The 17,582-nt window shown below is 35.1% G+C and overlaps 2 protein-coding genes across 2 annotated transcripts; one reads left to right on the top strand and one right to left on the bottom strand.

Moving 5' to 3' along the window:
- Positions 1-720: 720 nt before the first annotated feature.
- Positions 721-4,017, bottom strand: LOC138332919 (U11/U12 small nuclear ribonucleoprotein 35 kDa protein-like). The gene is made up of 2 exons (XM_069280947.1): positions 3,958-4,017; positions 721-1,928 (listed from the first exon to the last, which is right to left on the bottom strand). The coding sequence occupies exon 2, from the start codon at positions 1,919-1,921 to the stop codon at positions 872-874; it is 1,050 nt and encodes a 349-aa protein (XP_069137048.1). The 5' UTR covers positions 1,922-1,928; positions 3,958-4,017; the 3' UTR covers positions 721-871.
- A 160-nt stretch (positions 4,018-4,177) lies between these two features.
- LOC138332917 (peptidyl-prolyl cis-trans isomerase FKBP8-like) lies at positions 4,178-17,372 on the top strand. The gene is made up of 11 exons (XM_069280946.1): positions 4,178-4,311; positions 9,040-9,626; positions 9,834-9,978; positions 10,223-10,310; positions 10,674-10,784; positions 11,154-11,228; positions 11,494-11,611; positions 12,420-12,509; positions 13,678-13,755; positions 14,090-14,236; positions 14,463-17,372. Coding segments are annotated over exons 1-11 (1,536 nt in total). The 5' UTR covers positions 4,178-4,310; the 3' UTR covers positions 14,559-17,372.
- Positions 17,373-17,582: the final 210 nt, after the last annotated feature.

Here is a 17,582-nt window from a genome sequence, read left to right as displayed (position 1 = left end):
TTACATGATAGGACGAAGTGTTACCAATTTTTGTTCAAATGAATGACTTTGACAGTTCATCAAAGTCACAGGTGTCAAACAACATGCTAATCTCATTTTAATTTCTCAATATTTATGTTGCCTAAAGACCTGATAATGCAGATATTGAGTCTGGAACTTGCTGAGATGAATGACTAATGCTAAAAAGTTTTATTGATACAGTATCAAAAACTAGCCACTGTCTTCTATTGAAGACTTAGTGTCTTTAACTTTGATTCAAAGGAAAGGTGAGCATTTTCGGAACATTTGGTCTTTTATACCTATTTATTTTTCACTAATGTAGAATTCCACTATGTTGTATTACATGGTATTCTAATAGTTAGAGGACCACTAAGATCCATAGGTCTAATTGTTTTATTATAAAATACAATGTAGAAACAAATACAAATATATTTTGGTGAATCTGTATGCTTCACAAGTAAAATGTTAGGAATTTGTGGTTAGGATATGAAACATTGTTCTTCGACATTCCTAATCAAATGTATCCAAAATTATTTATCGTATATTTTGACTCCAAACCAAGGTCATAATTATGAAGGCCTATATTTTGGGTATTTTGATCATGACTGGACTATAATGGTAGGTACCAGAACAAACTGAAGAACTTCCTGTAATATCTTTTTAAGATAGCAGATTATATCAATTTACTCTACTTGAGTATTTGAATAAGTTCAAAAATAATAACAGACACAGTGGGTAGTTGTTATCAGACTTGTTTATGTAGATAATTTGGAAATATATTTTTGATAGACAATATACCCAACAGAGCATTGGTGATAACATTATTCATTGGTTTCTATTGATCATCATTATAACTTGTTCCTGAACGTCATCAGTCTCTGCTCCTACTCCTCCTGTGTTTTGACCGGTAGTGATCTTTCTGGTCTCTAAACCTATCTCTAGATGAAGGAGACCTGTCCCGAGACCTGTCCCGAGACCTGTCCCTAGAATAGCCTCTGTCCTCCCTGGACCGTCCAAATCTTTCTCTACCCTCTCTTGATCTGCTAGAAGAATCACTATATTCTTTGTCACCTGTTCTTTCTCTACCCTCCCGCGATCTGCCAGAGGAATTACTGTATTCTTTGTCACTCATTCTTTCTCTACCGTCCCGCGATCTGCCAGAGGAATCACTATATTCTTTGTCACCTGTTCTTTCTTTATCCTCCCGCGATCTGCCAGAGGAATTACTGTATTCTTTGTCACTTTGTCTCTCTCTACCCTGCTGATATTTTCCACCTGAAGACCTGTCTGAATATTCCTTCTCAAATCTATCATGTCCTCTCCTTTCATTTCTGTATTCAGATCTTGAGCGAGAGTCTTCCTGATATCGTGTTCTGTCTCTCTCACGATGTTCGGCCCTTAATCGATTGTCCATATCCAGGGGCCTTCTGAAAGGCCTATCCTTGCCACCAAACCTCAGCTGACCCGATTCTTTTTTACCTCCTAACCCACCACCAAGACGTCTTGGTATCCATCCTTTTAGTTTCCGCTCACACTCAAAATCTACAAATATTTCACAACCATCAAGTTCAGTCTTATCTGCCTCCTTTGAAGCCCTGTACGCAGACTTTTCATTCTGATATTCTACAAAAGCATAACACCGGGAATAGCCAGTCACCAAGTCTCTCACTAATCTGAGCCTTTCAATATCTCCATACTTTGAAAATTTTGATTCAATGATGTCCTCTGTAGTCTTTGGATTAAGTCTAGCAATAAATACAGTATTTTCTGGATTGCCTACAACATCTTTGTTTGGTCGATATTTGGCATTCATTGCCCGAACAATGCCTCGATCATGAGGGTCCTTATCTGTGGTATCAATGCTGCCTGCTCTCAGAGGACTGTATGTAACAGCTATAGGGGACCAAGCCTCAAACTCCATTTTCACTCTGTAAAAGTAAAAAAGAAAACAAATAAATCTGAAAGGGTTTTTTTTAAAGCAAATTTTCATACATATTATTCAGATAATTTTCTAATGCAAAACTGATGATATGGATTTCTAAAATAAAATGATGGAGGTCCCATTGCCTCAAAGTGAATAATGTAAAATTAAATCAACGATAATTAAAACACATTTGTAAAGATTTAAATGGACTAACAACAAATTGCTACTATGCTAGTGGAAAAGATATCACCTTTTAAAGGCCCACTACCTTTCCGGAGCAAAATATAAAGGTTTATTAAAACAATTAATAACATCAGAAAATACATATCGATGGCCTAAGATGAGGTTACAACACCAAACATATGCAAGATTTCCTGCATAATATATGACAACAGCTGAGAGTCATTTTGCCGTCTGGCGCAGTGGTAGTCAACTACCGCGCGGCATTTAGGACGACAGCGGGAAACATAAGACGACCCGTGTTATGAAAATTAACGTTTTATGAATTTCAATCAAATTGTTCAGAAGGTGATGATACGTGTAGTATTAACAGTAAGTTAATAACTTTTGCGACTCTACAAAATTATTGATCTCGTTTTACATTCCCATTTCAAAAATTAAAAGCCGTTTCAGAAAGGTAGTGGGCCTTTAAAATCAGTCAGAAGGTGATATTGTTCATGCATTTACTAGAATCTACTATGGTAGTGGAAAAGATATTATCTTTTAAAGTCAGTCAGAAGAATGGCCAAATCAATTCTTGTACCATTTGTTCTAACCCTGCCAGTTGAGTTGTCCCCCTTTGACATCTTTCCTTCCAGTCATAGTCACTATCCATTGTATGATTGAAACATGGTTTTTTGAAATTTTCAACACATTAATTTTAACTGTTAGTGTTTATTCTGTCAATTTTTACTTTTTGCAATATTGGCATATATGTATATTACACTCTTGCACTGTCTAAATACTCTATAGTAACACCAGTGTGATATACTAATTTTCAATATTAACTTACTTTTTAACTCCATGTGACAATGCTTACTTCAAATGTTATAATACTTTCCGTGTCATTTTCATTGTAAAGTCTATCAGTGTATAATTATGTCTGTGATATTTTTCCAGCCATTTCATAGTTAAATTACAATATGTATATTTATATATATACTTATGTTTGTCGGAAGAATAGCACTACAGTGCCAATGTTGTATTTGTTTCTGATATGTGACGTAAAATAAAATTTCTTGAATCTTGAAGGTGATATCTTTTCCGCTACAGCAGTAGCCAATTTAATTTATGTTATAATGTATAGCTACATGTACATTTGTAGGTGGTAATTTTAAAAGTGCCAAGAATGAAAATGACCTGATACTATGTCACAGCTGTTTGACTTGGGTTCTACATGAATATACATCTTAGTGACCACCTTCATCAAGCTGATGTTCATGTCAAGTGAAAAACAAATCAAATAGAGAGAGAGCAGATGCCAGATGGTGAATTAGAAGCTGGAGGTCAGAAAATCAATAGAATTTTAGAAGATAAAAAAGATAACTTATGTGGCTTTTGAGGAGGTATTCTACATCAAAGAGTCTGATATGTATACTGGAACACTGTATGTGTGTTTTGTGTTGCATGTTGGAGGGATGGCGCGGGGTCTTTTCTGATGAGGACTTTGTTATAAATGTAAAAAAAAATGAAAGTTATTCTAATTAGCATAGTTAGTCACATATCTTTCCTATGCTGCTCTAGAGAGAGTCAGTTAGATATTGTAACATGTCACCAACATAAACTAGAGGTGTGCTCCTGTGGTTGAATTGGTGGTGACATATTACTCCAATATAATGTAAGAGGTTAACACGACGAGGTGTACAGTAATGGAAAAGCAGGTGGTCAACGAAAATGATAAAGTCTTTTTACTCCCTGAAATACATTATTTCTGTAAAGGTCAACATATCGTAACTGAACAATGACTGTACAATAGACATAACCAAATAAATTTGTGCAATATGATCGAGATCGTGCACAAATAGTGGAATTACCAGGAGATTTCTACCAACAGTCGTCTGCTTTTTTCTTCGAAGACCAACCGGAAGTTGAGTTAACGTAAAGTAGTACATTATATTTACGACACAAATAATTTTCGAAGATTTCGAAAATATGTTAAAAAAATAAAGTATTTTGATATTTAGAGGTCATATTTGCATAGATATTATGATTTAATGCAACATAAAGAATATTGGATTTTATTTTCATGATTATGTTTCCGTAACTATGTCGTAAATAGGGATGATTATTCTCCACTTTACGACACTCATGTTCCAAGGAGATCGATTGCTGGGAGACAGAAGACATAGGCAGAATTTTCTGGAAGACCGGCGATTTTTGTGGAAAAAGTATGATCATCATCTTGAAATAGCTTTAACTAATAATTTTCTTTAATTTTCAGCTTTGTATAGATGGTATGTTTTGCAGTTTATATAATTCTTACAGTCAATGTCATTGATCAATGCCATGGGAAGATGAGCCTTGCTTCAGCAGCAACCGGCATAGGTTTCCACCTTCTTCGCTCTCTTGTTTATATTCATGTACATGCTATTTTATACTTGTATGTTTTGTTCTCGATAAAAGTTTGTATTTTTTCCACAGAAGAGATGTTGCATCATAATAAATTCAATTTTAATTCATAGAAGTACTGTAAATTACTCTGATTATGTAATGCGACTTAGCTCAAAGTTCCAAACTAGGCCTAAGGATTTATGTAATCTTTGGAGTTGTCTTATTGTAATTGTTTTTTTAAAAATACCACTTATGGATAAATTCAGCTTTCACTTTCCATTTACACGACATTAGTGTAAGTGCTTAAAAATGGAACACAGCAAATTATCTGGAGTTTCCATATGTAAATTAAAATAACAAAAAGTTTGACAAGGTTGCAAGTTTATCAATTAATAGAATAGAAGACAAGCATGCAATATAATATATTACATATAAAATGTCATGCTAAAAAAATACAAGAATTCTGTCAAATATTTAGAAGTTACATTTTGAGAAGCGCTACAGTGTAAGTAGGTTATTATCAAGTATTGGAAAATGTCCAAAATATATCTCAGATATGTTGTTAAAAGTGAACTTTGTAATTTACAATTGCATTTTAGATAGATTTTAAAGGGCCACTACCTTTCCGAAAAGTCTTTTAATTTTTAAAATAGGAATGTAAAACGAGATCAATAATTTTGTAGAGTTGCAGAAGTTATTAACTATGCATTTACTAGCACATTTGTCATCACCTTCAGAACTGTTTAATTAGAATAAATAAGATATTAATTTTCATAACGCGGGTCGTTTTATGTTTCCCGTCGTCGTCCTAAATGCCGCACGGTAGTTGACTATCATTGCGCCAGACGGCAAAACAGCGAAATGAATCTCCACTGTTATCGTACATTAGACAGGAAATCTTGCATATGTTTGGTGTTGTAACCTTATCTTAGCCATCGATATATATTTTCTTTTGTTATTAATGTTTTTAAGAAACCTTTAAATTTTGCTCCGGAAAGGTAGTGGGCCTTTAACCAACAAAACTGAAATAGATATTTTTATACACTGAGACTTTGTTTATTTTTGAAGTAAAAAGGTGTCTGTTTGCTGATGATAGAAATATTCCATGTTATATTTACCTACTAGTACTATGACCAGCTGCAGCCTCAGTTTTTGGCAGTTAGACTGAAACTATTGTGGTCTGATTGATAGGTGTGAAGTCATCATCAATGATAACTATTGTTGTTTATAAGGTAAAGGTTAACACCTACATTTGTAGGTGTCAAGTTTGCACAAGTTTGAAAAGACATGCACAGACACTTGACAGTATGTAGACATGTACAAACACTAGCCTTTTAGAAATTGTATTGACTTGTGTTTTATTCAAATTAATTTCCTCTGCGGTCATTATGCTCTAAGGAATTGATTGCAGATGTAACAACTTAAGAGACAGGAGTACAAATATAAAAACCTTTATTCATCGTATGAAATACAATGTTACATCGACAAAACAAATAAAGGAGATTATACATAGTTTCATATATACAAAAATAACATATTGAATGTAGTTTTATAATAAGATTTATATAATTCATTAGTAAAATACTTATTCATTATACATAGTTCTTCTCAAAGAATAATTTATTATAATATGTTGTAATGGACATTAGATAAAAGTTAAACTTGATAATGATAAGTTACAGGGAATCTCAAGTTATATGCAGAGTTTACAAAATTTACAACATTTTTACAAATTTCAGTATCCCCATTGTTTTTTTAATATATGACATTATAAAAAGGGGATATGATGATGATGAGGAGGAGGAATTATTGATGATGATGTAGATCTTGTTAGAAGTTTAAATTAATTTACACATTCATACAATGTGTGAATTTCAATACAAGAGACTGGTTAAAATATTATCCCTTTTTGCTCATAACATGGCCATCACAATTGGTATCTTGCTTCAAATGGCTGTCCATATTTACTCAAATTAGCCTTTGAATAAGATGAATTCAAATATGTCTTCAGGGGTGAGTGAAGTAATGAGATCTAAGTTACTCAATTCTGTAAAGTTTATAAACCACCTTAATTTTCGCATTTGATTTATCTTCACGATGTGAATATAAATGACAGCATACACTAATTACTTATTAAGTACAATAGAGCAGTTTACTGCAACATAACATTTTATCATTTTTGAAATGTTGGACATAAAACACAAAATTAAGTAATTGTGAAAGTAAGTTAGTTTATAGTAACATAATTTTGTCCTGCCACAGACAGTTTTAAAACTCATATGATGCATCTTGGTCATTCTTAAATTTTATAATTTTCTATTAACTATTTAAAAATTGAAAAGTGATCTGCTCTAAAGGCCCACTACTACCTTTCTAAACAAAAATTAGAAATGAAGAATAACATAGAAAATTGACCTTTTTATTTTATAGTCATTGCCTAAAATAAGGTTACAACTCCAAACAAATGCAAGGTTCTATATGTTATATATGTTGTTTCATTTTGTTGTTTTGTTTGGCGCGGTGATAATCAACTAACGTATAGTAATTCGGATGACGATGGGAAACATTTTATTTATGTCAATAAGTTGTTCAGAAGGTTAACAGGCATTCTTATATGAATAAAAGCCTCCTGTGAATACTGTAGTTGTAGCATATCTGCAGCAAATGATTTCTAGAAAAATGCCCAATCTAATTCAAATTAGACTTGTAATTCCACTCCACTATGATGTTCTATGTTACGCTCCAATACAAGATCTAACGACTCCCCATTCAGGGTCACCTCAACATAACCCCTATGGTTAACTTAGCCCAATTGCGTGTCACCTACAAAATCTCAGTGTGGTTGATTCATTTGGAAATATAAACGGCTAAGCATCATGTCCCGGGATGTTCCGATTCTAGACCAGGGGTCATTCTGTTGTGACCCCGAACGAGGAGTTGTTAGATCTTATATTGGAACGTATATAAGCATAGAGCATTGTGTAGTGCAGCAGAATTACAAGTCTAATTTTAATTAGAAAATATTTGCTGTATTTGTGGTTAATATTTTTTTTTTTAGTTGTTATGAAATGGTTTCAACAGATTTATTGCAGCGATGAATTGAACTGGGGGTTTTGTTTTTAGCCCACCATCATCAGATGGTGGGCTATTCAAATCGCCCTGCGTCCGCCAGGCAGCCATCTTTGATTTTGGCAGTTGAAGTTTGTTATTGATATTTCTTGAGAACTACTGAAGGAATTTTGTTCAATCTTCACATGGAGGTTACCCTTGGTCCCTATTTGTGCCATACAGATTTTGAGGCTGATAGGAAAAACAAGATGGCCGCCAGGCGGCCATCTTGGATTTTGATAGTTAAGGTTTGATATCCCCATTTCTCAAAAAGTGCTGAAGGGATCTTTCTCAAATTTAATTTGTAGGTTCCCCTAGGGCCCTTGTTGTGCATATTGCATTTTTGGACCAATCGGTGAACAAGATGGCCGCCAGGCCGCCATCTTGGATTTCGATAGTTAAAGTTTGTTATGGCTATTTCTCAGATAGTACTGAAGGGATCTGTCTCAAATTTCATATGTAGGTTCCCCTAGGGCCCTAGTTGTGCATATTGCATTTTGGGACCGATCGGTTAACAAGATGGCCGCCAGGCAGCCATCTTGGATTTTGTTATTCAAAGTTTGTTATCGCTATTTCTCAGAAAGTACTGAAGGGATCTGTCTCAAAATTCATATGTAGGTTCCCCTAGGGCCCTAGTTGTGCATATTGTGATTTGGGACCGATCGGTCAACAAAATTGCTTCCAGGCAGCCATCTTGGATTTTTATATTAAAAGTTTGTTATCGCTATTCCCTCAGAAAGTATTGAATGGATCTTTCTCAAATTTCATATGTAGGTTCCCCTAAGGCCCTTGTTGTGCATATTGTGATTTGGGACCGATTGATCAACAAGATGGCCGCCAAGGAGTCATCTTGGATTATGATAGTTGAAGTTTGTTACCGCTATTTCTCAAAAGGTACTGAAGCGATCTGTCTCAAATTTTATATGTAGTATGTTTGAAAAAGTTTAAAAAGTAGAGAAAAGATCCATCTTTCCTTTGTCAGATATAGATCATTCTTTGGTGGGCGCCAAGATCCCTCTGGGATCTCTTGTTATCAAAGTTGAGTGTGATTAACTGATTTTTTACAATATTCCATGGCATCTGTGTATCAAACTAAGGATTATCCATTACATTATATACATATTTTTTTGTTGTTGTTTAAACTTGTTTTATACAAGAACAAAAAGTATCTAGAATATAAAATACACGGGATGTACATTTAATTTGTAATTGCAATCCATATCACAAATCAAAATTTCCTGTTTTATAAATTCTATATCTCTGGATTTTAATCCTTTCTGTTAGTCAGAAAAATAACAGTCCCAAAAATGATGATAAACCTATTATTTTAATTTGAATCTCTGCAAACAGAGACTGCCTGATGATTCATTATGTAAGTCAGAATCATAAATTGGATGTGATCTACACAGAATACATCCAACACTTTGTAATGTATATTATTGTTTGTTCTTTTCCAGTGTCTAAATCTGAAACGGAAGCAGTTTCATTTCCTCAGGAGGTTCACAGAACCCCTGAGACCACACCTGCAGAAGGCCAAAATGTGGAGCTTCAGGCAACAGCCCTTACAAATGGATTTGATATGAACACTACCTCTGGTGAAGGTGAAGCCAGATGCAAGACATCTGATGATAGTGCAAAATGTGATACAGACAGTGAGTTAACACAGAAGGCATCAAACAGTGATGATGTATCTCTTCACAAAGACATTACTTCTGAAGCAGAAAGTGCCCAGGCGGCACCAACCTGTGGAGCAGAGGCACCATCTGGCCTCACTGCCGTAACAGAGGCTACAGCAGCAGGTGCAACAGCACAGACAACAAGTGTCTCAAACACACAAGGCCCTGAGGAAGCATCAGCAAGCCCATCTGCTACACAGAGCCCTGCAGAGGCATCAGCTAGCCCTTCTGGAGCACAAGGATCTGAGGAAGCATCAGCAAACACATCTAGCACACATGATGGACAGAAGGATGTAGCTGCAAAGAATGAAGAAGCAGAAAAGGAGAAAGATGTTGATATCTTTGGAAATGGACTCCTTGTGAAGAAAGTAAGCAGTTAAATGTTTATGATTAGATTACTAATCTGTTTTTAATATCATTGTGCATGAAGAAGGTTTACCAGGACTGATGTAAATGTTCCATACCTTAGTATTACTTACTTTGAATCAGTTTGAAGGCATTTTAGTTATATATATAAAGCTTCCAATCTAGTATCATTGTCAGTTTTGATAAGGTTCTCTTTGTTTCATTCTCAGTTGATCAGCAAAGGAAAGTCTGAGGACCGTCCCAATGATGGCGACACATGCACCATCAACATTGATATCAAACTGGCTGATGGCACACTGGTTGATCGCATGGAGGAATTCAGCTTCTTCCTCGGAGAACACGAGGTCATGCTTGGTAAGTGATTATTGAGCACAATAAATAAGATATCTATGTGACTGGAAACTTTTATAAAGCCAAATCAGAACTCTGGAAGTTTTGTATGTCATGGATTGCTGCCTGATACTTTATAATGTGCTAAGCTGTACATTTTACTAGTTAAGAAAAAATAACATGTTAAAAATAAAAAATAAATGTAGTTAAATCATTATCATTCTGAGATTTAGTCCTAAACTTTTAACTTTAAAACTTTTTCTTACAGCCCTTGATGTTGGGGTCAAATTCATGTACACTGGAGAGGTCAGTGTCTTCCACACCGATGCTAAATATGCATACGGATCAAGAGGAAGGTATGGTCTGGGTAGAAAAGGCAATATTGTTTACATGATAATGATCATTTTCATTAACGACCTTCAATCTGGATAAAAAGCATGGAATCCAAAAATACAAATACAAATTTTCAGCTTTATGTTTTATATGTGAAACCATGAATCTTTTACTTTTGAATCAATCTTTCAGACTTTAAAGTAATATTTTAAAGAAAGCATGATCTAAGATATTTTATGGTCAGTTAGTACTTTGCTAAATGTCTTTCTATCCTTAAAATAAGTTATAAAGCTATAATTGACTACTTTATCAACTTTTGGCCTAACTCATCATACTCACAAGAAAATACTGTTTTCAGTACTTTTCATGTTGTGCTCGATTTCCAGGAGCCCTGATATCCCAGCCAATGCTGCCTTGGATTTGACTGTTGAACTTCTCCGTTTTTACCCTGCTGTGGAAAGACAAAAACTCTCAGTCGACCAGCGCCTCAGCTTAGGGTGTGTAAATTTTAAATGCTCACTGATCAAAGTTTATTGTGCTGATCTCTGTAAAGTTTATAATGAGAAACTGATCGCTGCATACAATTGACATGTATTACAGTACTATGTGTATTCATTATTTGGACATTGCATTACAATGTGCAAAGTATCAATTTGAAACATCATTTGACAAGTACATGCATTAGATGCACTACCTATTTGGAATTCTTGTTTTTCATGCCAGTCACATGATGTTTTCAGACTTACAGCATTTTGTAGAAAGAAACTACTGATTTCATGAATGAAATTTTAGCCTGATGTAAACACTTGTATTTAATGAATTTTTACTGCGTTTTATAAAATTGTCATTTGTTAACATTTTAATAGGGAGAAGAAACGAGTCCGCGGTAACCAGCTGTACTCATGGAAAGACTATTCAACAGCTATTGAGGTCTACAGCCGGTATGTTATACATCTAAACCATTGCGTTTTTGTGTATGTATTAGAGAAAGTAAGTACTAGTAATATATTAAGCAAAGGTAAATGGTAAATTTTATAAGCTTTTTTGCTCAGTTTTGATGTATATGTTGTAAATGAGATTTAATATAGACAAACTACAGCTAATCCTAAATATCAGGTTTAACTACTGCAGGATAAAGGTGCAAATTAAATTGTTATCATAACACCAGGAATAGACTTTTGTTACATTGTATTCTATCTGTTGTAGAGCCCTGTACATCCTGGACCCCCAGTCTGGATCCTTCACAGAAGCACCAGAGAAGCTACAAGAGTTCCTCGACTGCCGCATCAAATGCTACAACAACATGTGTGTGTGCCAGATGCTGGTAAGTTGTGATTTGAATACATATCCTTTATTAAATATAACATACCTGCAATTCAATTTGTTGTCTATATAGATACTAGTCAGTTATACAGAATGAAACACATTAATAATTGAGATAAATTACTTTCATCACATACTGTTTACCAATTACTTTCATTCGTGTTTACCAATTACTTTCATTCGTGTGCAATTTTCTTTCGCAAATTTAGCGATCCAAGTAAATTTAAAGCGAATAGTCGGACAAACAAAGGCTAAAGTCGGTAAAAATGGAGTTAATATATTCAGTGTAATTTCTTATGAAATAGAAAAATAAAATCTCCCATCAAAATCGCTCTGTATGCGAAGAAATTGATATATATTAAAGGAATCCCAATACATCTTCCCGACGGGCTATCAGTGCAGTTCACTCTTAACATATCGTGTTGACATATCCGCGCAGCCTCATTTTCAAAGAGTAAGGCAAATTTATATTTAGAACTGTGCTAACTTTACACGGGGCTTCCCCATAATTTCAATGGTCACCATAAGCAGAAATTGACCATCATTATGGTATACAAGGACTTTTGGAAGGCCAAAGAATGCATTAAGACTGGTTTCCTTTGCCCGACTATTCACTTAAATATCTACATCATCTATATTTTTAAAATTATTTAATCTTCGTGATACAAACTTGTTTTGAAATGGAAATCAAGAAATTAAATAGCCTCGAAAGAAAGTTGAGTTACAGTATTTAGAGTTCAATGGACTGTACATTGTAACTGAAATGTCTAGCATTAGCATTTTTAGCATTAATCAATTTTATTTCACAGCTTGGCCACCATGAAGCTGCCATCAAGTCTGCCAATGAAGTGTTGAATGTACAACCCGACAACTGGAAAGCTCTCAGTCGTCTTGGCAAGGTATGTCATAACAATATTACAGAGAGGAATTCTTGATATTGACCTGAATAGATCTATATATTTGCAATCAATTCTTTCTGCAGGTAGGGCGTTAGAATTGTACCTGCTGCCCCTATTGCATGATTGTAAAAGGCGACTAAATTTAGGATCTTATCTTTTCTTTTCTTCCTAACTGACTTTATCTTTCCTAATGCCTTCCTTGGCACCACCTCACTTCTGGCCTTGAGTTGAGCGTTCGCCCCTGTGAGGAAGGCACTGGGTTCTGTCCCCTGGCCGAGACGCACCAAAGTCTATAAAAGTGGTAGTTTCTGCTCCTGCTTAACGCTCAGCAAACGGGGAGTGGGACGACTGGTTCGCCCGTTGTCAGTATAATGTGACCGGGTGGGGTGTGTTGCTTGGTGTCTTCGGCGGCATGCTTCATTGATATAGCACTATAAAAAGGGCAATAGTTCCACTATACAAGAAGACACAACATTAATATACCGCAGTCTCCCAAAACACGCACCTCGCACAACATACACGCAACACACTGCATACATGGGAGGCCGTCCTTACATGACCATAGCTGTTAATAGGACGTTAATTAATCAAACAAACAAACATCTTGTTTTTAATATGGTTTCAAAAATTACAATGGGTGTAGTCAGGACATTTGTGTTTGCTAAAGTGACATTTAATTTAGAGATGCACTTAGACTTTTCCAACTATAACAAACATCTTTATTTTAAGATACATCAAAGATGAAAAAAGTGATTCCAACTGTTTGTTTGATATTTAGCATGTACTTATATTTAGACCTAAAACCTGGTTACATAGCTAAGGATCTAAAAGGTATTGGAGTTCAGGACAACAATGTTAAGTTGTTAATGTTTTCTCTTTGTTTAGTTATTTTATCACACTTTTATTATGCCCCTGAAGCATTTTTGTCCTAACGTTTATGGTCTGCCAACATAGTATCACCAGCAGTCATTTGTTTTACTAAATTAAAGTTTGAAACCCAACTGAAGCAGTTGTCAGGTACTGACTAGGCTGGTGGTTTTTCTTTGTGTACTCCAGCTTTGCTCTATAGCTCCTTGTCTACCAGCATTGCCTGCCTTCCATTAAATAACTCTCGCTGTTTATAGGAGATAACTAAAACAAAACCTTTACATAAATTGTTTTATTCCAGGCTCACGGTGAATCAGGGAATTATAAGAAGGCCATTGAAATTTTGAAACGGTGCGAAAAACTGAACGCAGATGATAAGGTATGTTTGATTTATATAACAGTTACTTTTTTTAAACAGTGGCTTGTGAATGCCTCTTTGAGTACTTTTAAGAGCCACATACTGTATAACATGAAATATCTTTTGTGTAGGAACGTTATTATTTTTGCTGTATTAGTTTTGTTTCTTCAGTATGTCCAAGACGTCTGATTTTAATTTTGTAACTAGGGGGAGATAATCTATTATTAATTAATACTAAGGGAGATAATCTTGTATTAGAAATTTAGCTGAAAAATAACGTTTCAGTTTAAGAATATATACCGGTAATGTTTGGAATAATTAAACATTTAAGGAAGTGGATTTTGTTTGTCTTCAGCTATTCCAATCCCAGAACCAGACACTGATGCAGAAGTACATCAAGAACTCCACCAAGGAAACAGAGAAAGAGAAGAAGATGTACAAGAAAATGTTTGGACTGGAAAAAGCTGAGACTCCTAAAGTAGAAGAAAAGAAATCCACTCCTGTAAGTGTAATACATGTAAACACATTTTATTTACACTAATAGGAAAGTTCATTCCTGATAAACCTGGAATACAAATTAATTGTCCTCAGATTAATTCTCCTTAGTCTATTTAGTCAACTGATATTTAATGAATTGTCTTAAATTTTAAAATCATGTGTAGTGTTCAATTAGAAAAAGAAATATTTATGAAACTGCCCTACAATGAGTCTGATTTATATATTTTCAGATTTTTGCTCCATCCTGGAAGTGGGCTCTTGGAGGCGTTGGCATGGCCTTGGTTGCTGTGGGAGTTACAGCAGCCTTCAAATATTTCCAGCACTAGCATAACAAGCTGTGATGAAGGGAGAAGAAAGGGGAGGGGGGGTTCTCAATTTCTGCATCATTTTTTCATTATTTACAAAAACATTCAAAAATTCTAGTATGGAGATTATATTATTACAATACTATTGAAAATATTATGTTTATATAATTAATAATATTATACATATTGTATATGCACACAAGATAGTTTAAGGTCACAGAGAAGGTATTGGGTATCTACACATAGAGGCTATAGAAGTCATTCAAACGAGGGCTTTGGAATCATTACGTGATGATTGTGTTTATTATGTATAGATTTATATCTTTTGGCTTAATCAATTGTTGTTCATGTCATATTCTAAATTTGTTAATGTATAAGATTTAGAGCCACAAAAAGTGCTATGTAGATTTAGTTTTTGTGCCCAAGATTCTTTTCTCTAAGGCATGAACATTTTGGTTAAATTGTTTTTAATCACTCAAAAGCAGACCCCTAACATTTCAATAAGATTTAATTTGTTTTGGTATGGAACTCCAGGGATTATAAAATTTATTGACAAAATTGTTTTAACTTTGATATTATGGTTTGAGGAAAATGTCCAGAGGACAGAGGCGGGAAAGGCGTTTGGCTGGAAGGTGTAGAGGCGTACCTCATTCACTTCTACCATTATTGGCATTTTCATTGGGGCCAGGGAGAGAAGGAGGTGGTTGTGGACAAGATGGCTCCCAGGGAATTTGCGCTTTAAGGATGTTGTTTGTACGTACCTAGGTGGTTGTACATCTCATTGTTGACTGTGGCTGATATAGTGTGTGCTTGTCACCAAGGCCTGGTGGACGCGATCCGAAGCAATGATCCATGTCTGCTGAAATCTGAAACCAATTACCTAATTTGCAAGTGGTGTTTTCCTGCAATGGAAACTTTATCAAATCATGAATTTGTTGTCTTTGGCATCCCATGACTGCAGTTGTGTCCACTTTGGAGAACGCTTTAGTGATTTGGCATTGAGACTCCAGTGGAGGGTATAATGTGACGCTTTATTATACATAAGTCCACATCAACATTTGTGGGAACAGGGTTTGCGGTGGACACAGCACATTTGGCTTCAGACAGATGTTGACCAACCCTGGTTGTGACCGCTGCTGCCCGCCTCTCGTAAATGTTTTTGTGTACTTATGTATCATTTTGTGTTGACGTTCTACTCGGCTCAGATGACTCATGACAAATGACGAATCCGACCTTCAAAATGTACACAAATGTAGTCACTGTGGGTATCAAATGACAACAAATTCCTGATTAGATATTGTTTTCGTGGCAGGAAACCGGCACTCTGCAAATTCTGTAATTGGTGTCAGTTTTAGTTGGATTTGGGGAGCATTCGGGGATTCACCGTGGTCTAGTTTCCGGCATACTACACTTCGGTTATAGGAGGCCTTGAGTGTGCGGTTATTCTGGACTATGTACTGATTTCCTTGGAGGTTCCCGTAAATGAACTGTCGAGTCGGACTGGACTCGATCATTATCCAGGCTCATACCAGGTGCATTATCGAACAGCTACCATGCTAGTTTGGTGACTTCCCTGTCTGATGAGGAGAGGCCTTACTAGAGTATGGACTCTCTCAGATAACAAGTCTGCCAACTAAATATGTGAAGTGAATTGTTGTACAATTTTACCCTGACTGACAACACCTGACCCCCATCCAAGGACCATTAGTGGCACATGTTAATACACCTGGACTATTTGGACCGGGGCCTGTTTGATATAAACACATCATACACTTGATGGAGACCAAAGGCACTCGCTTTGGTGGCAGCAAGTTTACTATGAATTCTTTTAATTGACTTTAGAATTATTCAGTTATTTTTTTACCTTGAGTCAGTATGTTTCTAGACTTTCACTATAAATAAACTGCCTTCTTTGTGTCTTAACTGTTCTGAACGTATTTTTACAGAAAAATTATTTGTACAAGATCATGCTTTTAAATTCCGAAGTAAAAATAACATTTTTTGTAAAATGAAAATCATTCTGTGTACATCTAGTCAGAAAATGTTCCATATTTTTTAGACTAATAGTTTGGGGATATTTCATGGTACTTTGTTGATCAGCTTACCATAAACATTGCATCTTTGCTTGAATCATGATTAAAGAAAGAGGTTTAACCTCAAAGTCATACTTTTTTGATGTTTTGGTATGTTTTAATTTGTGCCAAATTCAACAAAACTGAAAACATGGGAAGAATTTTATGAAAAAAGCATCAGCTCCATTGGATGAGAATTTTTATTGCCATTGATGTACATTTTATGTACAAATCATTGTATTTGTTATTGTTATGTTTCATATTCACATCATTTATTTAGAATCTCTTCTTTTATGTGTGAAGAAGAGATACATTTATTTTCCCAAGAAAATGGACCACAGATTTGTCAGGTGATTGTACAGTACATGCCTGTATGTGTTCTCTATGTAAACTAAGATTGTTTTGATCCCCACGATTGTATTTTAGACATCCACACTTGTTGAGAACAAGCTCATGGACGATCTGTAACATTGCATATAAATTATTTCTTCATGTCTACATGTAATGCAATACACAATACACATGTTTAATTCTTTAATCAAATTTCATTCTAATTAAATCTAATAGAGCTTCATTTTTTTTTAATATGCTGCTTCCTTTCAAAAATTGTTGGATTTATAATTGATGTATGATTATCTGTGTGATTGTGGTCTAAATGTCAACAAGATGTGAATATGCTGGTGAACATATGTACTGGTTGTTATGTGATAGATTATCTGTGATGTGAATGAACAAAATATATGTCAAGTCTTTTTACAGATAACCATTTCGTGTTGTCTTTTTAAATTTAGCAGACTATATGGACAATAGTACAAATCTTTGTACCTGACAAAATGTAGCAGACTACAGCATGGACACCTGGTCTTTGTACCTGACAAAGTGTAGCAAACTACAGCATGGACAACTTACCTTCGTACCTGACAAAGTGTAGCAAACTACAGCATGGACAACTTACCTTCGTACCTGACAAAAT

The sequence above is a fragment of the Argopecten irradians genome, chromosome 10 (genome assembly GCF_041381155.1).
Source record: "Argopecten irradians isolate NY chromosome 10, Ai_NY, whole genome shotgun sequence".
NCBI classification, from domain to species: domain Eukaryota; kingdom Metazoa; phylum Mollusca; class Bivalvia; order Pectinida; family Pectinidae; genus Argopecten; species Argopecten irradians.
Note: the sequence above shows the minus strand (reverse complement) of the source record. Positions and strands in the feature narration are given on the sequence as shown.

Bases quoted from the DNA above. Each gene is read 5' to 3' on its own strand.
- LOC138332919 (XM_069280947.1), bottom strand. From the start codon at position 1,921: ATGGAGTTTGAGGCTTGGTCCCCTATAGCTGTTACATACAGTCCTCTG.
- LOC138332917 (XM_069280946.1), top strand. The intron at 11,612-12,419 runs GTAAGTTGTGAT...TTTATTTCACAG, and splicing joins TGTGTGTGTGCCAGATGCTG to CTTGGCCACCATGAAGCTGC. The intron at 12,510-13,677 runs GTATGTCATAAC...GTTTTATTCCAG, and splicing joins CTCTCAGTCGTCTTGGCAAG to GCTCACGGTGAATCAGGGAA.